Source organism: Muscardinus avellanarius, assembly GCF_963383645.1.
Source record: "Muscardinus avellanarius genome assembly, chromosome: 11".
Taxonomy (NCBI): domain Eukaryota; kingdom Metazoa; phylum Chordata; class Mammalia; order Rodentia; family Gliridae; genus Muscardinus; species Muscardinus avellanarius.
The window spans coordinates 85604584-85627810 of record NC_137797.1 but is presented as its reverse complement, the minus strand read 5'-3'; the positions used below and the strand labels follow the sequence as shown (position 1 = coordinate 85627810).

At 44.4% G+C, this 23227-nt stretch overlaps 1 protein-coding gene across 8 annotated transcripts in view; it reads left to right on the top strand.

Moving 5' to 3' along the window:
* The window catches only part of BICD1 (BICD cargo adaptor 1), a gene marked incomplete at both ends in the record, with an annotated part of 241407 nt that overhangs the window by 171587 nt on the left and 46593 nt on the right, over window positions 1-23227 (top strand). For 6 of the 8 annotated variants that reach the window (XM_080706007.1, XM_080706005.1, XM_080706006.1 and 3 more), the window contains 2 exons: window positions 3954-4106; window positions 19379-19804. In XM_080706007.1, the coding sequence (XP_080562133.1) occupies window positions 3954-4106; window positions 19379-19804 (579 nt within the window). Of the gene's footprint in view, window positions 1-3953; window positions 4107-19345; window positions 19805-23227 lie in introns of all 8 variants that reach the window. The other 2 variants (XM_080706008.1, XM_080706010.1) reach the window with 2 other exon arrangements.

The window sequence follows — 23227 nt, the reverse complement described above, 5'->3', positions numbered from 1 at the left end:
TCACCAAGTCAAGTATCTGTTTTTGTTTTTTTGGTGGTACTGGGGTTCCTGGAAGCCCTTCTACCTCCGGGCTACACTCCCAGACCTATTTTATTTTTGGAAACAGGGTATCTTAAGCCAGCGCGGCTGGCTTCAAACCCACGCGATCCTCCTGTCTCCGCCTCCCAAGCGCGGGGATTACAAGCGTGCGCCACCATTCCCGGCGTCAAGTCAAGTATCTGGCAAGCTCAGAGTGCCGTTCATGACTCTGTGACAGAGACACTTTCCTTGACCAAATTTGAGTTAAGCTCCTCTGACCCCTCTTTTGGGCTACCCCACCCTGGCCACCCAGCCTGTCTTTGGCCCTCCCGGCCTTTAGCAAAGAGTCTTGCTAAGTTACTCAGTTAATCAGTGATGATAATTGATTCCTTTCCTATCTGAACAGTTCTTCATCCCCCACCTTCTCAATGTCTAAGTCCTTGCACTCCTGTAATGAGCGTTCCATCAGGCCAGGTTGGCATGAACCCTCAAGCCTTGATGTCCCCTGTTAGTACTTTTCCATTTGTTGCCCCCCCCATCATGCCCTTTAGCTGCAAATCTCCACCTGCCCTTGCTGTATTCAGAGTTGAGGCCCAATCTCTCTTTCCTTCGATTGCAGTGGTCTTCAATCTAGTCTTCCTTACTGTTTTAGCAAATGTCAGGATCGTTTTCTTGGTCATCTGTCTTCTCACCAGAGTCATCATCCTCTCGTCCTCCCCAGACTCTGACCTAGCCACCGCTCTGCAAAGAACGCAGAGTCTCCCAAGAATGATTTTTTCCATAAAGCACACCTGAATCAGTGCTTTGGGGGCTGAGTTTTCTATGTTTAAGGAAAATTATAAGTTAATAGTTGCTGTTTTCACAAAAGCATAAACAAAACCAGAAAGAGCTATACTTAGGGGGCAAGTCAGTGGGGAAAATCATAAGTTTAGACAGAGGGGAGTATAAAAACTGGAGTCAGGGGGCTATTTGAAATCAAGTTGTGTAAGCTGGGTGTGGTGGCACACACCTGAAATCCAAGTACTTGGAGAGCTGAGACAGGAGGATCACAGGTTCAAGGCCAGCCTCAGCATTTTAAGTAGACCCTCAGCAACTTAGTAATAACCTTTTTCAAAAAATAAAAAAAATAAGGGCTCAGGGTTTAGCTTGGAGGTCAAAATGTCCCTGGGTTAAATCTCAAGAAAAAATAAAGAAAGGAAGGAAGGAGAGAAAAGAAAGGAAGGTAAGAAAGAAACTAAGGAAGGCAAGAAAGGAAGAGAGAGAGAAAGATGCATAGAAAGGCGAGGTAAGGGACATTTGAAAGCCTGCCCAGGAGCTGCAGCCACTCTCTGAGGGATGGCATTCTGTGAAGGACAGCCTGAGTTCATCAGCTTTCTGTCACTGTGAACAGAGTACCTGATAAGAACAGTTTAGAGGATGAAAGGTTTCAGAGGGGCATGGTTTCGTGGACGGTACAGGCCATGATCAGCAGACTCTGCGGCAGAATCGTTGAGGTGGCAAGGTGTGGCAGAGAAAAGTTGCTCAGCTCGTGGCAACTGGGAAGCAGAGAGAGAGAGGAAGGCAGCAGGAGCAGGTGTGGCCCCTACAGCCACGCACAGCAGCCGGCTTGCTCCAGCAGTGCCCCACCGGTTTACCATGATCACCCAGCAAATCCATTCAGTCGATTACTACAGCAAATGGATTTACCCACTGCTAGGTGAGAGCCGTCAGGACTCAGCTCTTGCTCCCCTGAACACCGCTGCAGTGGCGTTGCCAACACTGGAGCTTTGGAGGGGACAGTCTGGATCCCAAAGCAGAGGCCGCTAAAGCTTTGCTAGAGCGTGCAGATGTCACTCCCCTTCCTGCAAAGGTGATACAGTGCCGATGTCACCGTTTAGTGCTGCTCACGCCCACTTCTCTAGGCTGCATAACAAAGTATCACAAATCTGGTGGCTTAAAACAGCAGAAATGCACTGTCTCGCCATTCTGGAGGCTAGGATACTGAGATCGCGGTGCTGGCAAGGCTACGCTCCTTCTGAAGGCCCCAGGGGTATTTGCTGGTGATCCTGGGTGTCCTTGGCTCATACAGGCATGTCCAGTCTCTGCCTGTGGGTCGTGGGGCCATCTTTCCCCTTACAATCTCACCGTAGCCTTCCCTCTTTGTGGATCTGTGTCTGTGGCCAGAGTTCCCATTCCTGTAAGGATGTCAGTCATATGGTATTGAACCAACCTTGATAACTTCATTTCACCTTTACCTTTGTAAAGACTCTAGGAGTTACGACTTTAACACATCTTTTTGGACAGGAGTATATACCATGGTGTTTAATTTTCTGTATGTGGAGTTATACAGTGTAGTTTTTTGCACCTGATTTGATTCAGTCAACAATGTATTAGTGAGATTCGTCCATGTTACAAAAGGCACACTTTATTCAGTATCACTCCTGTATGGTAGTATATCAGGGGTCAGCAGGTTATGACCCGGAGGCAATGTGGCCATAATTCTCTGTGTTTGTTTTGGTATACTGGGGATGGAACACAGGGGCCTTTGGCCCCCGGGCTACACCCCCACACCTATTTTTTAATATTTAATTTGTGGAGGGCCTCACTCAGCGGCAGAGGCTGGCTTCAAACTCGTGATCCTCCTGTTTCCCAAGTCCTAGAATTATAAGCGTGCGCCACCGCACCCAGCTCATGATTCATTTTTTACCATATAAATATCACAGTACTGCAAAAGCAGATGTGGTCTTTTTAAAACAAATTTACTCTCTTTTTATAAATAGGAAATTATTCTCATGGATCCTGAATTAAAGCAAACCTATATCTCTTCATTTCATGACTATGAATATTATGTATGTAAATATAGACATCTGTTATATTATAGGTCATTATGTATTTTGTATTAAAACATAGTTTATACTTGTATACAAAGTTTAAGGAAAAAGTTGAATATCTTATTCAATTGCTCCAATTGTATTATTTGCATATAAGACCTGGCTATGAATTTCTTTAATTATATGTTATACCTATATTTCTATTTTAGTACAGTAAATTTTCTCTTTATTCTTTGTTTCCCATTTTTAAAAAATAATTTTGTAATGCTCCATTGTGTGATTACATAATTTATTTCATCATTCTCCCAAATAACATTTAAACTATTTCCAGTTTTTTGTGTAAAGCATACATGAATTTATTTCCCTTCTATTTACCTATATAAAAGTATACTTAAGAATGATTTCTAGATACTGACTTCTGGGTCATGGATATATGCTTTTAAATTTATTTATTTATTTATTTATTTTTTGGTGGTACTGGGGTTCCTGGAAGCCCTTCTACCTCTGGGCTACACTCCCAGACCAATTTTTTTGTTTAGAAACAGGGTCTCTTAAGCCAGCACGGCTGGCTTCGAACCTGCACGATTCTCCTGTCTCTGCCTCCCAAGCGTGGGGATTACAAGCATGTGCCACCACGCCTGGCCTGCTTTTAAATTTTTGACAGCTAAACTGGGCATGGTGCTACATGCCTATAGTCCCAGCTACCTAGGAAGCTGTGGCAGGAGCCTAAGAATTTGAGGTGGGCCTGGGGAACACAGCAAGACTTGATCTCAATTTTTTTTTTAAGAAATTACTAAATTACCATTAAAAAATGTAGAACCACTTCACTCCAGATGCTGTGTGTGTGTGTGTGTGTGTGTGTGTGTGTGTGTGTGTGCGCGTAGCTACACCCCCGGCCCTATGTTCTTATTTTAAAACAGGGTCTCGCTAGGTTGATGAAAGTCTCACTACTTGCTGAGGCTGTCCTCGAACCTGTGATCCTACTGTCTCAGCCTACTGGGATTATAAGTGTGTACCACCGTGCCCGGCTTGTTTATTTGTTTGTTTTTAACTACCAGGACTTTCTCTACTCATGGAATCTAGGATAAGGAAGTTTTGCAATGACTGTCTGTTCTGTTGTTTCAGAACACTGAGATGGTGGAGCTGCAGAGAATACGGATGAAGGATGAAATCCGAGAATACAAGTTCCGGGAGGCCCGGCTCCTCCAAGACTACACAGAGCTGGAAGAAGAAAACATCACTTTGCAGAAACTAGTGTCCACATTAAAGCAGAACCAGGTGGGGGTTAAGAAGTTTTATTTGTTTGTTTTTGTATTAGTTATACGAGGATGGGTCCACATTTTCTGACAACAAGGGTTCATTCTCCTCTATTTCTTAGGGAGGAGTTTTCAAAATTTGTTATAACCCTTTCATTGTCCCCCTAAAATATTTCTGTGCTGAAATTTCTTAAACTTCCTATGTCAGCTAAAATGTAAAGGGAAAAAATTCTCACCCATAAGGGGCTGGGATGTAGCTGGGTGGTAACAATGCCCTGGATTCATTCCCCAGTACAAACAAGGAAGCAAACAAACAACAACAACAACAACAACAACTAAACAAAAAAAAATTAAAAAAATAATTTAGGCCAGTGGGAGGCTGAGACAGGAGAATCACAGGTTCAAGGATAAAGAGACTCAAGTAAAGAGACTCTCATCAACCTATGAGACCCTATTTCTAAATAATAATAAAATAGGGCTGGGGGTGTAGCTCAGAGGTAGAATGGCCCTGGGTTCAATCCCCAGTGACACACACACACACAAAATATACACCCAAAAGTAGTATAGTTTACAATAAAGCTTTATTGGGGAAGAAGAAGTTAAGGTTATACTTTAGCTCTGCATTAATATTTTAATAAAATTAATCTGATCACTTCTGATTGAAAACCTGGGTCTAAGTTTGTATATAGTACGAGCTTGCGGTCTCTACAATCATTTGTCTTCCTTTCTTCCTTCCTTTTGGTAAATTTCTTTCAAATCATACAAGTAAAGAGCTTATGCAGTATAAACTAATAGGAACAATATCATAAGGAAAAGAAAATGCCTGATTTCTTTTTCAGCTATAGCCTGACTACAAGGTTTGCATTTGTACAAGTACACGTTTACATATTTTTTTCTACAGCCAGGATTAGATGGCTTAATTTTTCCAATTGTTTTGCATTTGGGTTTTGCAGCTATTATTAATTGCATTCTTAAATCTGTAATATGAGAGGAGTCTCTCTATGAATACAGTTGTGTCCAGTAGTTAGGCAAAGGAGACTTTGGGTATTCAAATTCTTTTCAAGGGCCTTCCTCAACACGGCCTCTGTTCTGCTGGAAATGCTGTTACAACCTCTCAGTTCAGGTCACCCAGCCAGGCACTGTGCTGGGGTGGGATTCTTGACCTGGGAAACTTCTACTTCTATTTCTACTTCTGCCGCCTTTCTACGTTGGTATCTTTACCCAAAACAATGATTGGTTTTGATAGACACAGGAGCTAATGGGCTGAGAACACAGCTCAGTGGTAGAGTGCTTGCCTAGCACTGGTGTGATTCCTAGCCAAAAAAATGTTAACAGGACAAAGGAAAAAGTTGAGAAGGGGAAAAAAATTACACAGATTGACACAGTTAAATTTTGATTCTGATCACTGTACTTCCCCCAGTCTCGGAGTGCTGGGGGAACAAGAGGTCACTAAGAGTATAGGAGGCAGATACAGCCCACCAAAAAGTGCTATCCAAGCCAGGCGTGGTGATGCACATCTGTTATCCCAGGACTCAGAGGCAAAGTGCAGGCTTGAGACCAGCTCAAGCAATTTAGTGAGACTCTGTTTCAAAATTAAAAAAAAAAAAATTTTTGGCAGGTCTCTGGATGGAATCCAGGAGCATTTGACCTCCAAGCTACACCCCCTGCCCTATTTTTTATTCTTTATTTTGAAACAGGGTCTCACTAAGTTACAGAGGGCCTCACTAAGTAGCTGAGGCTGTCTGCAAACCGCAATCCCCCAGTCTCAGCCTCCCGAATGCTGAGATTACAAGCCTGTGCCACCACCCCCAGAAAAAAAAAAAAAACATATATATATATATATATGTTTTATCCAGCTGGAGGTGTAGCTCAGAGGTAAAATGCTCCTGGGTTCAATCCCCAGTACCACAAAAAAAGTTTGGGGGTATAGCTTGGAGGTAGAATGCCCCTGAATTATTCAGTCCCCAGTAATACACACACACACACACACACACACACACATACACACACACACTATATATATATATATATAGATAGATAGATATAGATATAGATATATAGATATAAATATATATAGATATATAAAATTAAAAATAGGGCTGGAGTATAGTCCAGAGTAAGCAAGCAAGCAAATAAGTAACAATTCAATCATGCTCCTGTCATGAAGAAAATTTTCCCAGGGACATAATCCTATATGAGGTAATAATATCATAAGAGACCTAGGGAATGCATTCAATCCTTCCTTCCTTCCTTCCTTCCTTCCTTCCTTCCTTCCTTCCTTTCCTACACCCCCAGCCCTTTTTATTTTTTTGTTTTGAAAGAGGGTCTTGCTAGATTGCTGAAAATCTCACTAAGTAGCTGAGGCTGTCCTCAAATCTGCGATCCTCCTGTCTCAGCTTCCCAAATGCTGGGATTACAGGTGTGCGCCATCATTCCAAATCAGTTTTATTTAATTTTACCAGGGTTTCAGAGGTATCTTTTCATGAGCCCATATGCTTTTTTTTTTTTTTTTTTCTTTTCTTACTTGGGATTGAACCCAGGGGCATTCTACCTCTGAGCTGTACTCTCAGCCCTTTTTATTTTTTATTTTGAGATGATCTCTCTAAATTGCCAAGGGCCTCATTAAGTTGCTGAGGCTGGCCTCAAACCTGGGATCCTCCTTATCTCAGAATCTCAAGTACGGTTATTACAGACGTGTGCCACCAAGATTGGCTTCCATATCCTTTTTTAAAGACAAAAGATATGGTCACTGGCTCAAAGAGCTTGTAGTGCAGTAGGGAAGGCAAGTAATGAACTCTTGGCAAACCATTCAAGGGAACACTAAAGCTGTGTGTTAGCTTACAAGGCCTAAGCACTGAAAAGATGATGGCACCTCACCCCCGCTCTCAGTAGCTAAAAATAGAAAGAAAATAAAGCTATGAAGCCGAAAATAGAAAGTCAACCCAACTATGAGGCTGAGACAGAAGGATCATGGGTTCACAGCCAGTCTCAGAAGCTTAGGGAGATCCTGTTTCCAAATGAAAAATAAAACAGGGCTGGGGGTATAGCTCTGAAGTAGTAAACCACTGGATTCAATCCCCAGCAGCACAAAAATAATTAAATAAATAAATAAGACCTAAACTATGAAGTTTCCATAAGGGACACCAGCAAAGCACTTCCTGATTTTTTTTCTTGGTAACTACTTTAATGGTATCTTTAAACTACCAATCACCCCCACCCCCCTTAAATTGAACCAAAACCTTTCTGGCCGTGCTAGGGATTGAGCCCAGGGCCTCACGCATGCTAACTGTGCACTCTGCCGCTGAGCTATGCTCCCGGCCTCTCAGACATGGAGGTTTGCTGAAACGTGCTTGCTCAGTCCTGGGGGGCAATAAAACTGAGTCCATTTGAGACCAAAATCCTCAGAAAAATGAACAAGGGCTTCAGTTGCAGTCATGCAGGGGTTAATACCTGCAGCGACTCCTCTCTCTTAGCAGGTAAGACCTCCTTCAAGCCCCTATAAGTGTGGGTTCTCATCCCCGGGGACCTGGGAGAGAGGAATCTGAACAGAATCACTGGACAACTGCCTTCCGTGCAATTGACAAAGTTTTAATTTCCATCACCAGTATTTATACCCTATACCCAGTGTAAGCACCAAAGGACAATAGTGAGGCATTAAGTGTAAACAATATAAACAGGATAAAAGAAGATCCATGGCGTCACAGTTCAAGGTTCATCTGGGACTAGGTGATTACAGTCAGCCCCCTTGGCCTTTGTCTTTGGAATCAGGTTTCTGGCCTTGGGTGAGCCTTAGGGGGCAAGGTCCCAGAAAGGCATCCGGTAAAGGTGGGGGTTCATACCCAAAGTCCGTTTTGGGGAAATTCAGTCTTCTAGGATCTCCTTTGATCCTTCCAGAGTCTTTTTGTCTCTAGGGCTTAGTCCAGGACCTCCTTTATCAAGATCCATGGGCTGCGTTGCAGATTTGTCAGTTCCTGTCTGCTCCGCCATCCCCTATGAGGCAATACTTATATTACAGTTAGTAAAACAGGGCAAAAACATTATAACACAGGTGATTGGATTTCTATAATTGTTCTTTAATGCATGATTTTGGGGCAGACTTTTGAGTTTTTTACTGTTCTGCTGCTGAGTCCTAAAGATAGGTTTGTTAAGGCCAGACAAGAGCTTATTAGCATCTCTTAAGAGGAAAAACAAATGGCCCAGGTTCCAGAGACAGTTTTACAACTCTTTGGAAAATGGAGCAAGAGGTGGGTTTGCAGCTTCCCCTGCTGGCAGAGAGGTGCTGGGAGCTAATCTTTAGATCAAAGGACTTGCCTTCAGAAAAGACCGAAAGGAATTTTGCAGCCCCTGAATTCTGGCTGCCCTTTACTAGAAAATTTATCTTTCATGGACTCAATTTCTTCCACAGTTCTAATTCTTGGGATCCTGTTTTAGATCATCGGAGCTTATTAGTGTAGAACTCTAAGAGCAGGGAGTATTTCTGCCAGCGATGACGCCTCCTTCCTCGGGGCGTGGCCTCCTTGGACCTTGCCAGTGATACAAGCGTTTTCGTATATGCCGAGGGGGAGGGGTGGTGGCAGAGGTTTAAGGGCCTTTTCATTCCATTCTGGGTTTCTCCCCTTTGCTAGAGGTCCATCAGAAGAAGAAGCCTGGCAATGGAGCCAGAAAAAAAGTGTGCCTCAGTGGGCACCCAAGACTGCAGAGCGAGGATTCGACTTTGGTGTAGGTGTTTGAAGGAGATTTCCAGAAAACAGCCTTGCCCAGGCAGCGACACACGAAGCAGCTGGGGGAAGTGAGAGCTGCCACCGCCTCTGAGTGCGCGGGGGAGGAGGGGAAAGCTGCTGGAAGAGAAAGAAGCCAGTCTAAGAGCAAGCAGAGGCTGTCAACTGGAAAAGATGACAGAGCTTAAAAATCAAAAATGCAAGCTCAATTAAAGTCTTCAAGTCTAGCCTGGGAGCAGCAAATGTTTTCTATAAAGGGCCAGATAATAAATATTTTAAGTCTTGTAGGTTATATGATCTCTCATACAACTACCCCACTCTGCTCTGAAAGCATGAGAAGCAGCCATAGAGAATACCGACACAAAACAATGAGCTTGTGTTCTAATAAAACTTTATTTATAGTGAAGGGTTCGAGACTCGCCTACCAACCCAAATAACGAAGGACTCACAAGAGATGTAAAATCAAGAAGGGTTTATTGTGCTGCAGCTCTGTCCCGGCAAGCCAGGGGTCGAGACCAAGACACTAACCGCCCAGCACCCTTCAGGGAGTTGTAGGCTGCCAGAGAGTTGCCCTGGCCAAGCCGCAGTCCCGTAAGCAGGTGAGGGGGTGTGGTCGAGGCTCGACCCCGAGCTCACTGAGGGCTCTGAATTTATAGCCAGAATAGGGAGTGGTTACATACGTCAGAGCCCGCCAAGAACAGGATACATCCAATCAAATAAATTGGTAAACAAGTACAGCCAATAATTTTTAAAACAAGCACACACACACCTAAATCACAGCAAATAATTTCAAAGAGCTGCCTTTTTACGTTATTGCCCGCCAAGAGTCTGAGGCGGGGTCTGCATCCATGCTTCAGGGGCTACCTGACTAGCAGATGTTTCCTAATAAATGAGGAAGTTACAAGCCTCTCAGAGCAAAGGGACTTATAAAACTATTTAAACTTTCTGTAGCATTCATATATATTCCAAAAGCACTTTAAACATCAGACACTTTTCAAGCATTTCAAACATGAAAGGTTCCTCTTAACATTTTTAAGAAAAGGAACTATGTCCGGACATTCTCTAATCCTATGCGTAAGCAATTTACAGAAGCCAAGAGCAAGCAAATTGTAAGATTGTAGAAAAATGCGGGGTGCCCCACTAGCATAGAGACACGCCGAGATCCATAATAAATTACGAGAGGCTTTATTCGTGGGGAGTCAACCCCCAGCCCCCGCGGGGGCGCGGGGGCCGGTGGCCGGCGGGAGAATACCTCCTTCCCTCTCCGAACTCTGCTCTGAACTCCCTCTTCCGGGGCGGGAGGTCTGGTCCCCGGAATCGCAGGCTCCACCTCCTAGCTCTCGGCCCTGCCCCCACTTTACATTCCGACCTCTTTGACTCAGGGGTGCAGAAGGGCTTTGACTAAGGGGGTGCAGAAGGGCGTGGTTTTGCTCATCTAGCGGCTTCATGCTGATACTGGGCGACGTCAATCAAGGGCCCCAGTCAAAGACCCTAGGTCGGGAGAAGTCGGAATTTGAGCCGCCGGAAGGGAGCAGGTGGCTATTGGAGTTGGAGGTTACCCTGGAGAGCTCGGTGGCCGGTTTGCTTTGAGGAGACTAACAGGCAAGGTGCTATTAAAGAAAAAGAAAATTGTGAGAACGGAACCCAGGCTGGGCAGAAGCCCTTTTAGACACAAGGCAGTCACTAGATCTACTAACTTAAATAGCAACATTTTCCTGAGGAGAACGTCTATCGCCCCTTTAGCAGTTTTTTATTAGATCAGAGTTATTAATAGCAGCAACTCCCGAAGCAGACCCACACCACTCTTTTTAGCATTGAGTGAGTATGGATATGTCCCGGGTTTCAGCACCAAAATGTAAGATTGTAGAAAAATGCGGGGTGCCCCACTAGCATAGAGACACGCCGAGATCCATAATAAATTACGAGAGGCTTTATTCGTGGGGAGTCAACCCCCAGCCCCCGCGGGGGCGCGGGGGCCGGTGGCCGGCGGGAGAATACCTCCTTCCCTCTCCGAACTCTGCTCTGAACTCCCTCTTCCGGGGCGGGAGGTCTGGTCCCCGGAATCGCAGGCTCCACCTCCTAGCTCTCGGCCCTGCCCCCACTTTACACAAATTATTACCGATTATTGCTTAGAGCAAGCAAATTATTAATAAAAACAGGAACTATAGGACAGATGCCAGACATATGAGAACTTGAGCAGGCAGTTATAGAAAAACAGGAACTTACAGGTTAACTATATTCTAAATCCTAAATCCAAATGACTCGATTCTTTTAAAGTCACTCTTAACATTGCCTAAAACATTATCGACCTCATTCTAACTTAATTCTACATCTTAACTCTATATCCTACTATCTTAATCCTATAAAGGGAGAGGGCTTTTCTAACTGAATTCTATTGATGGGGGGTTTTCTTTTACAACATTCCTACAATAGCCAGGTGAAGTAGTGCGTGCCAGCTGAGGCTGGCCGTGAACCTGTAATCCTCCTGTCTGAGCCTCCCAAGTACTGGTATTACAAGTGTGGGCCACCACACCCGGTTTAGAAATGAATTTTTTAAATTATTTATTTATTTATTGGTGGTAGTGGAGATAAAACCCAGGGGCCTTCTAACTCCAGGATACACCTCCAGACCTATTTTATATTTTATTTGGAAACAGAGTCTCACTAAGTTGCTTCTTGAATTTCTTACATTTTTTTAAGAGAAGCTGGAAATTATAAAAAATCCTTGTGACGTCTTTATGTTTCTAGATATTAGTAACCAATTTAAAGGCTTTTATAACATTTGTAGAGACAGCATAAGACATCTACAAGCTGGATGGTCTTTGGGCCACCATTTGTGATTTCTGCTCTGATAGCATTTGATATGTGAGCTAATGCCTTCCCAGGGAGCCCACTGCAGTACAGACTGCAAATATGGGAACAAAGTAACTTGACAAAGTGGTTGGCAGCCAGGACTGTCGAATGATTGGATGCCCCAGGCCAGGTAGCCCTCCTTGGAATTTTGAAAGGTATGTTTCAGGGCTAAGGAATGTAGCTCACTAGTAGAGTGCTTGCCTAGCATGCACAGGGTTCTGGGTTTAATCCCTAACACCACACACACACACAAAAGTATATTTTATTTGCATGTCACCAGAGGGGTTTTGTTGTTGTTTTTGTTTATTTGTTTGTTTTGTTTTTGGGGGTACTAGGGGTAGAACCCAGGGGCTTTTCTACCTCCAGGCTATACTCCCAGACCTATTTTTTTAATTTACTTTTTTTGGAAACAGCATCCCACTAAGTTGCTGAGAGCCTCAAGTAGCTGAGGCTGGCTTTGAACCTGTGCGATCCTCCTGTCTCAGCCTCCCAAGTGCTGGGATTACAAGCGTGTGTCACCACACCCGGCTATCAGAGTTTAATATATTTTTTCCAGGGAGGAGGGCATACTGGGGATTGAACCCAAGGGCATTTTACCTCCAAATAAAACCCTTCTTTTTTTAAATTTTGAAACAGATTCTTGCTAACCTTCTGAGGATCTCACTAAGTTTCTGAGGCTGGCCTTGAATCTGTGATTCTCCTGTTTCAGCCTCCCTAGTCCTGAGATAACAGGTGTGCAACACCACTCCCAGCTATAATATACTATTGAAAGTACCCAGTTTAGCCAGACGTGATGGCACACGTTTATAACCTCAGTACTTGAGAGACTGAAACAGGAGGATGGCAGATTCATGGCCAGCCTCAGCTACTTAGGCCCACCAAACTTAGTGAGACCCTGTTTTTTGGGTTTATTTTTTGTTTTGTTTTGTGGTACTGGGGGTGGAACCCAGGGGCTTTCTGCCTCCGGGCTATACTCCCAGACCTATTTTCTATTTTATTTGGAAACAGGGTCTCACTAAGTAGCTGAGGCTGGCTTTGAACCTGTGCGGCCCTCCTGTCTCAACCTCCCAAGCGCTGGGATTACAAGCATGCACCAACACACTCGGCTATGAGACCCTTTTGTTGTTGTTGTTGTTGTTGTTGTTGTTTGTGGTACTGGGGATGGAACCCTTCTACCTCCAGGCTACACCCAGACTGATGGAGGACATGGACGAAGCCTAAGGAATGGAAAGTTCCTGAAAGAGTTAAAGGAGATTCTATGAAAGGTGGAATTCTCCAAAACTCTGGGCGTGACCATTGTCTTTCCGGAATTTGCCCCCCAAGACCCACCCGAAAGGTCAGGGGGCTGATCTTAGAGACCTGTAATCATGGGGCTAATCACAAGACCTGTGATGTCACAGGCCTTCCTTTTGTCTTGTTTATGATTGGTGATTTACTTGTCTTTCACTTAATGCCTCACTATTCTTTGGTGTTTACACTTTTCTACTAGGGAATCACTGGGAAATAGGGAACTATAAAAAATCTTGTGTCTAAAATAAAGTGGTCAGTTGCACGAGAGGAAATGGTCCGTGCGTTCATTTTCAGGCTAGTTGCTCATCAGGCAATTACATTTCAGTACGGCTACTCATCAGGTAGCTGTTGCTTTCATTTCAGGACAGCTGGTCATCAGCCACTTGTCCGGTGTTCAGGGCAGCTGCCCATCCGGTATCTGTTCGATTTGCCCTCTCAGGTCTCTCCCTCCCAAGTCCCAGAGAAGAATCTCCACACAGACCTATTTTATATTTTTATTTGGAAACAGGGTCTCTTAATCCAGCGAGGCTGGCTTTGAACCTGCGCGATCCTCCTGTCTCCGCCTCCCAAGCGAGGGGATTACAAGCGTGTGCCACCACGCCCAGCTATGAGACCATGTTTTAAAATGAAGAATAAGAAATAGGGATGGAAGTGTAGCTTGGAGATAGAATGTCCCTGGGCTCAATACCATGTAACTCAATAAATTAAAAAATAAATAACAATTGCCCAGTTGTGCCTTTTTCTTAAAGAGCAAAGCTAGTTTCTCCTGAAGAACCCATAATCTTAACTAATATAGTTGGTTTGTAACCCAGAAATTCCCTTTAGAATACACTCGGAAGTCAACTATTGGTACTATGTCATTAATAGATTTGTTATATTCATTTGCATTATGTTCTGATATTTATTCAAAGATATATTTAGAGTAGAACAATTAACACTTTATAATTACCACTATAAATAATAGACATGTCTCCTAACTGATTCTTTTTGAGTGATTTTTATCATGAATAAGTGTTAAAATTTCAATTGCTTTTTTTTTTTTTGGCTTCAGAAACGTTCTTTATAGTGTTTTTACATAATGTATTCCATGTGCCACAGTGTGGTAAACACATTCTTTTATTGAAATAACACTCTCTCTATTCACTTATACAAATAGCATTCATAGAAACATCTTTTATTCATGTGTTTTACAAAGTTTATTACAAGCCACACAATGTGGTAAACACATTCTTTAATGAAATAACTCTGTGCTTGTTCTCCTGTGTAACCAGTACCCTTGAGGCATCTTTTACACATGTGCCTTTGCGTAGAATGCACCAGTGTTCCCGTGTCTTCTGCAGTGCTGAGTGCTATTGAAACAGGGGTGTCTCCTCTTTTTAGGGTTCTTGTCCAATGGATCTCAACGAATGAAGTCCAAGGACTAGCAAAGGGTATAGAAATAGGAAAATTTTTTTGGGGGGTGGTGGTACTCGGGATGGAACCCTTCTACCTCCAGGCTACACTCCCAGACCTATTTTATATTTTTATTTGGAAACAGGGTCTCTTTAAACCAGCAAGGCTGGCTTCGAACCTGCGTGATCCTCCTGTGTCCGCCTCCCAAGAGGAAAGTTTATTTTAAGTTGGGGCAAGATAGAAAATAAAGCAGCCCTCCCAAAGGTTGGGGTGGGGGGCTTCTGGAAAGACTGTGACCTTGAAACCCTTGGGGAGTGGGCTTTTTAAATCTTCTTGAGATTTATTCTCTGTTCTTTTATATTGGTAGAAATTGGATTTGGGTAACCAAAGACTTTTGCACGGTTTTAATCCTTAGTTGGAATGATTTTCTGTCAGGACCCTGATTCCCTGGGGCCCAGCAGTCTCACCTCCCACAGCCTCACACAAGGGGGTGCAGATCTGCAGATGGCAGCTCTAATTTCTTCCACTCCCAGGTCCTCTGCCCCTGCCTAGTTTTTTTTTACATCACCACATGTGTTTGCTGATGTTAACCAGGCATGAGGCTGCCTAGAGAAAAGACTGTGTCTGATTGGGGCGTGGTGGTGCACGCTTATAATCCCAGCATTTTGGAGGTTGAGACCGGAGGACCACAGGGTTCTCAGCCAGCCTCAGCTACTTAGTGAGGCCCTCTGCAATTAAGTGAGACCCTGCTTCAACATAAAGAATAAAATAGGGTCAGGGGTGTTGCTCAGAGGTAGAATGCCTCTGGGTTTAATCCCCACTCCTAAAAAAAAAAAAGACTGTGTCTGTGTCCCAGGCAGCTTCTGCACCCTAGTAGCTACAGTGCCACCTTTGCGGTCATTTTTTTCTGTTTATTTGCTGTTTTTCCCCAGATGCACAGCCTTGCTGGCTCTTATTTTAAGAGACAAAGCCCAGATGAAGTCTCATTGTAAACCACGTGGTATTAAACTGCCCAATTTGAGCCTATAGGAACAGCTGGCAGAGCCCCACTTTCCTTGTAGCCACTCCTGGCTAAGGAAGAGTGGGATGGGCAGCTGTGGGCAACCTTAAAGGGAGGAGTAAGCCCCTGATTCATCCCACTGCTTGGAACACAGTCAAGGTGGCAAGCCAACCTGGACCACATGGACCACAGTAGAAGGCTTGCAGCAAGAGAGGAGGAGCTTGGTTCCTGGATGACCTCGTAGAGCAGATTCCCCGAGGCCCTTGACTGGCTACCTCCATGTTATTACAGGAGAGAACCAGGTGTGGTGGCACATCTTAGTGAGACCCTATTTCAAAATAAGAATTAAAAAGGGCTGGGGTGTAGCTAAATGGTAGAATGTTCCTGGGTTCAATCTTTAGGATTATAACCAAATCCCAGTACCTGCCCCAATTTGCCAAATCACATGATTGGAACAAGCATCTGGGAAGAAGGAAAAAGAAACTTACTGATTTGCTAGCAAATCAGAGAAATTAGTGAACTGAAGTGGTCAGGAACAAGCCCCAGATTCTCCTGGAACAAAGGGGTCAAGTCTCTTGAGCATTCGCTCTTGGGCTCATGCTGGTGGGCTGGTCAGGAGGGGCACAGTTCAAGTCAGAGTCCTCCCTGAGCTGGTCCTCCTCAGATCCACAGGGGACGGGTCTTTAGACCCTCCTCACCCTTTTGGTCAGTAAACTGATAAGAGTGTTCTATCCTGCTCTTAACAGGAGAGGGGGAGAAATGTCAGCTTTGAAAGCCTGTTAGCTGCCAGGGTCAGAAGCAGGCCCAGGATCAGAAGAAGAAAAAATCTGTTAAATGAAAAAGAGAAAAAGTTTCATTTTAATAAGCTATTCTTATTTAGGTCTCTTGTTTATCGGCCAAGTTTACATTCCAACTAAACCTGTATCCTAACATGTGCAAGGTAAACCATCGCACTGTGCAGAGGCATGAAAATCTATGAAAGCAGTAACAGACTATGATCCCTTCTCAGCTCTTAAAATACTTTTTAAATTTTAGGTTCAAAGTAATAAGTACTAAAATAAGTAGGAAACTACGCACATAGTTTATATTAGCATCTAACAGCATGATATTTTTGTTACGTGTGTGTGTGTGTGTGTGTGTGTGTGTGTGTGTGTGTGTGTGTTACTAGGGATTGAACCCAGGGGCTTTCTACCCATCTAAATCCCCAGCCCACTTCTTAGTTTTGTTTTCATACAAGGTCTTGCTAGGTTGCTGAGAGTACCTGCTGAGGCTGTCCTTGAACCTTCACTCCTCCTGTCCCAGCCTCCCACAGCTGGGATTACAGGCAAGCGCAGCTGCACCCTGTTCTTTGGCTCTTCGTTACTTTTTGTAGCTTACTCTTTTACTTAGTTATTCAGAAAATGCTTCTTGAAGATCAGAAGTTGGCTTTAACGCTGTGAAGGAACATTGAGCCACTATGGGGGATGCTTAGGTAAATCAAAAGTATTTTTCCCGGCCGGGCGTGGTGGCGCACAATTGTAATCCCAGCATTTGGGAGGCTGAGACAGGAGAATCGCGGTTCCCGGACAGCCTCAGCTACTTAGTGAGGCCCTCTGCAACTCAGTGAGACCCTGTTTCAAAATAAAGAATAAAAAATAGAGCCGAGCGTGGTGGCACACGCTCATAATCCCAGCATTCGAGAGACAGACTGGAGGATCGTGGTTTGCGGACAGCCTCGGCTACATTGTGAGGCCTTCCACAACGTAGTGAGACCCTGTTTCAAAATAAAGAATAAAAAATAGGGCAAGAGGTGTAGCTCGGAGGCCGAATGCCCCTGGGTTCCATCCTCAGACCCATACACACACACACACAAAAAAAAAAAAGAATAAAAAATAGGACTGGAGGTAATACTTGGAGGTAGAATGCCCTTGGGTTCCATCCCAGTACCAAAAAAAAAAAAAAAAAAATTACTTCTCCCAAGAGGGCCAGGCAGGCATGGGGGTAAAATGCTTAGTGGCAGGGGGAAGGACCCGAGCCAGGCAGCAGTTCAGGGCCTCCTGACCTGAGGTTGTTTGGGCAGCCTTTTATTTGATTATAGTTCAAAGAATATTGCATGGGTAACAGTGGAGATATGTTTTGTTATTGGGTAAGAATAGGAACTGCTCTTCCAGATTCTTTTTTAGTACTGGGGATGGAACCCAGGGGCATTCTATCTCAGAGCTACATCCCTAGCCCAATTTTTTTTTATTCTTTATTTTGAAACAGGGTCTCACTGAGTTGCAAAGGGCCTAAGTAGCTGAGGTTGGCCACGAAACACGATCCTCCTGTCTCAGCCTCCCAAATGCTGGGATTACAAGTGTGCGCCACCACGTTTAGCTTCAGTTCTATTCTTTTTTTTTTTTTTCTTTAATGGTACTGGGGTGGAACCCAGGGGCTTTTCTACCTCCAGGCTATACTCCCAGACCTATTTTGTATTTTATTTGGAAACAGGGTCTCACTAAGTTGCTGAGAGCCTCACCAAGTAGCTGAGGCTGGCTTCGAACCTGTATAATCCGCCTGTCTCAGCCTCCCTATTCCATACCCTCTGATTGGTCACCTTAATTGATTCACTATAGGGACCTTTCTATAGCCAGACCACTTCCTGTTGCCCCTTTCCTCCTAGTTATTGCTGATTAGGGGAAGCATCTGGTTTTAATTATATGTGATATTTCTCTGTGCATGCCACGTTGCAAATACCGATCCCACTCTTGATGGCCCCAGTAGTGGCCTGGCTACCCGGTGGACTGATCCAGACCTCACTGGCTCAAGCAGCGGCCTTGCCTCATGAAAGGCCCCGATTCTGGTCTCGCTGGCCCCGACACTGGCCTAACCCCTCAGCTGGCTCCGATCCCGGCCTCGGGGGCCTCAGCACCAGCCTTCCTCATGGCAGGCTCCGATGCTAGCCGATGGCCCCGGCATCAGCCTAACCCCTTGGCAGGCTCCAATCCAGGCCTCAGAGGCCTCAGTAGTGGCCTTGCTTCACGGAAGGCTCCGATGCTGGCCGCTGGCCCCAGCACTGGCCTAACCCCTCGGCAGGCTCCGATCCCGGCCTCCAAGACCCTGGCACCGGCCTTGCCTCGCGGCAGGCTCCAATCCCAGCCTCACTGTTCCCAGCACCAGCCTTGCCTCACAGCAGGTGCTAGAGCCAGCGAGGCTGGGATCGAAGCCTGCCGTGAGGCAAGGCTGCTATTGAGGCCTCTGAGGCCAGGATCAGAGCCTGTTTCATGGGATTTAAATAGTGTTCTTTTTGTGTCTCCTTTTTCCGATGGGGTCTCAGTGCTTCTTGGTCTCTCCTGGGTCATTTCCTGGGACCGCAGGAACAACCAGCTGGAGTTTTGTCAAGCTCTGGTCACTCTCAAGAGGCTTTTGTTCTCAGCACATAGGAGGTCTGGTCTTTTCAGGAGTTTTAAAAGTTAGTTAGCACCTGTTGCCTCTCAGGAAATGAAGGTTTTCCACTCTGGCCCTCAATATGCTTACTTCTTTTCTACCTCCTCATAATCACATATAACATAAACTCATTTATTACTGTATGTGACTAAATATAATACATACTTGTGTTATAAAATCTAGATTTATATATTAAAGTGTGTATACTTAAATAAAAATTTTAAGGAAACCATTGTGTGTTACTTGAAGGATATACTATACGCTTTTTATGATTTATTTGGGGCCGGGTATGTAGATGACTGGAGGTGTGGTTGCCTAATGCACAAGGCCCACAGCCTCAGCAACTTAGGGAGGCCCCAGAAACTTAGTGAGACCCTGTTTCAAAATAAAAAGGGCTGAGGGTACAGCTCAGAGGTAGAATGCCTCTGGATTCAAACCCTAGCACCACAAAATCTAATGCACAAGAACCTGGTTCAGTCCCTGACAACACACACACACACAATTATATACATATCTGGCTATTTTGTAGACACATGTTACAATTTTGTAAATGATTAGGTCCACCAGAGTGCTCGTGGCAGTTTTATAAGACCCAAATTTTAGTTTTATGAATCTTCTTTGTCCTGTCTAATTCAGGTAGAATACGAAGGCTTAAAGCATGAGATCAAGCGGTTTGAGGAGGAGACGGTGCTGCTGAACAGCCAGCTGGAAGATGCCATCCGACTGAAAGAGATCGCCGAGCACCAGCTGGAGGAAGCCCTGGAGACACTAAAAAACGAACGGGAGCAGAAGAACAACCTGCGGAAGGAGCTGTCCCAGTACATCACCCTCAATGACAACCACATCAGCATCTCCGTGGATGGACTCAAGTTCGCGGAGGATGGGAGTGAACCAAACAACGACGACAAAATGAACGGGCACATCCACGGGCCTCTCGTGAAGCTGAACGGAGACTATCGGACTCCCACCCTAAGGAAAGGAGAGTCCCTGCACCCTGTCTCCGACTTATTCAGTGAGCTGAATATTTCAGAAATACAGAAATTAAAGCAGCAGCTCATGCAGGTAAGAGCTTTGCACGGGCTGCGAGAGTGCCTTTCTTACAGGTGACATACAGTTTGTTATGGGATTTCTGGTAATGTTTTAGTTCTAGTTTTTAAAATATTGCTTCTTTAACTAGAAACTTCGGAAGTAAAACAGTTTAGAAAGAGATGGCAGTGGGGACGTTAAAGCAATCTCTCAGCCAGTATGGTGGCACATGCTTGTAATTCTAGTACTTGGGAGGCTGACACAGTAGGATCACAGGTTTTAGGCCAACCTCTGCAACTTAGCGAGGCCTTCAGCAACTCAGTAAGACCCTGTTTCCAAATAAAAAATAAAATAGGGCTGGGCGTGTAGCCCCAAGGTAGAATGTCCCTGGGTTCAATCCCCAGTTCCACCAAAAAAAAAAAAAAAAAAAACCCCTCTCGTTTGTATCATGCTTTAAGTATTTATTTTCTTGAGCTACAAATTAGATTCCAGTCAGACCTAAGGAAAGACTGATCCTTGCTGCACTCTGACAAACTAAAGAATTCAAGCGCCCTCTACACAAGTGAAATGACAGGAAACACACTTTCCATCACATGCCACTGCATACACAGCTTCTAGGTTAATGGTTACATTCTCCAGGAAAACCTAAAGCCTAAAAAACACAAGGGAGCCTCGTGCGGTGACCCACACTTGTAATCTCAGTCCTTGGGAGGCTGAGACAGGAGGATGGCAGTTTCGTGGCTAGCCTCAGCTACTTAATGAGACCCTCCACAACTTAGTGAGACCCTGTTTCAAAATAAAGGATAAAATTCTACTCAGAGGTAGAATGCCCTTGGGTTCCATCCCCAGCATCCCCCCCAAAAAAGACACAAAGGACTTTCTACACACACATTAGGCAGAATACGGTATGTAAATATGCAAATGGGTATAAATCTGAAACCAAAGATCCCAGCTATTCCAGCAGGATTTTTAGCATCTTCAAATCATGTGTTGTGAGGAGTCCGGCGCGTCTCTCCTTACCTCACTTTGATTTGTCCTCCTTGATAAAGTCTTGCCCCTTCGCCATGCCTAATTCCAATTCTAATGGCAATGTTGAAGCATCTCATCGCCTGGGGGTTTATGGGTACTACACATTGCTGGGCCCTCTGGCAAAACTTGAGGCTTAATCTTTTTTTTTTTTCTTTTTTTTTTTTGCGGGTCTGGGAATGGAACCCAGGGGCATTTGACCTCCGAGCTACACCCCCTACCCTATTTTTTATTCTCTATTTTGAAATCGGGTCTCACTGAGTTGCAGAGGGCCTCACTAAGTAGCTGAGGCTGTCCGCAAACCGTGATCCTCTGGTCTCAGCCTCCTGAATGCTGGGATTACAAGCATGCGCCACCACACCCGGCTGAGGCTTAATCTTATCTCTCCAAGGTGCTTCATGCATAACTGATAGAGGTTCTTACAACTCTGGCAATTGCTTATTTTAATGGCAAACAGAGCTTCTGATTTTCTAGCAAAAATAAAGATGCTAGAGAACCACTGATGTCAATTTGTTAATAAGTTATTTTGAGTGTGTGTGTGTGTGTGTGTGTGTGTGTGTGTGTGTGTGTGTGTTGCTAGGGATTGAACCCAGGGGCCTTCTACCTCCAAGCTACACCTCCAGAGCTATTTTATTTATTTGGAAACAGGGCCTTGCTGAGTTGCTGAGAGCCTCTAAGTCACTGAGGTTGATCTTGAACCTGTGATCTTCCTGCCTCAGCCCCCCAAGTACTGAGATGACAGACATGCGCCACCACGCTCGGCTTCCAAGAAGTTATTTTTAATGCTACATCAAGAGTTGACATACTCCACTCTTTACCATCTCTGCTAAAAGAAAACTTGACTTCGCAATTTTTTTTCCGGCACTGGGGATGGAACCCAGGGACATTCTACGTCCAAGCTACACCCCCAGCCATATTTTTTAATCTTTATTTTGAAACAGGGTCTCACTGAGTTACAAAGGGCTTTCACTAAGTAACTGAGGCAGGCCTCGAACCACGATCCTCCTGTCTCAGCCTCACAAATGCTGGAATTATAAGCGTGTGCTACCACGAACCCAGCCTGATTTTGCAATATTTAATTTGAATCAAGATTCTTATCTTGTCCGGTGGCATGACCCCTGGAAGAAAGTGAGTTCTATAGAGACTCCTCTCCATCACAAAGTTCAGTTCTATGTAGGCAGTATTTTCTTATGTCTTTTTTTGTTCAGTTTATACAAGTGCAAGTAAATAGAAGTAGAAAACACATTTCTTCTTGAAACAGTTTGAAATGATAAGTATGTTCATAGAAATGTGTACTCTCAAATTAAATGGCATTGAAGAGTTCGAGATTTGCCCACCAACTCCAAATAACGAAGGACACACAAGGGATGTAATATCAAGCAGGGTTTATTGTGCTGCAGCTCTTTCCTGACTAGTCAGGGTCGGGAACCTGACATCACTCACCAGTCAAGGGAGTTCAGTCGAAGGTCCCGGCCCCTAGCCTCCGGCTCGCTCTGACTCTATAGCCGGAATAGGGAGCGGGCACTCACGTCAGAACCCGCCAGAGAGAAGCCCGCGAAAGATACATCCAATCAATTAAACTGGTAAACAGGTACAACCACTAAGTTTAAAGCAATCACACATACATTTGAATTACAGCAAATGGTTTCACAGAGCTGCCTCCCTACGTCATTGCCCGCCAAGGGTCTCCTTATCTTCCCTATGGGGGATGTGGGCCCGTGCTTCAGGAGCCACCCCTAGCTGCAAATGTTTCCCATCAGATAAACTTTTACAGCTCCCAACATTTTTTACATACCACCCCTGTCTGAAACAAATAGCTATCACCTCTGCTTGGACAGACGGCTATCTCTTGACACTTATCTCCGGTACCTCAGCCGGGGTCTTAAGCAGGTTATAACAGAAGTAAGAAGTTTGCCCATTTACTCAATTCATTGCTTACACAAACTGCTCCATTTTATCCTAATCTTATATGCTGACATCCTACATTATGTTCTATTTTTATATAATATTCCCTTAACTCTAATATTGGAAATGGCTTCCTTAACTAAAACCTCAGGCTGGGGAAGACTTTTCTTCCTGCATTCCTACAGCATTAAATATAATTATTATGTTTTCTTAAAGAATCACATTGGCAGCTTTTTTTATCAAAGGGTAGTATATCGAGGCTTTTTGTTCTTTTTCTTTTTTCTTTTTTATTTTTTACTTATTTATTTTTTATTTATTTTTGGTGGTACTGAGGGTGGTACCCAGGGGCTTTTCTTTTGATGTATTTATGAGGATTCATTCACTATCTGACATCCTGCTTGGCCAAAAGCCTTCTTCCTGCAAATGTGGTCCTGCCCTCATCTCCCATGCAAGCTCAAATCTTTAAGACCCTAAAATGTGTTACTTGATTATGGAAGTAAAAAATCTTAGTATCTGCCCTCTTGGAAG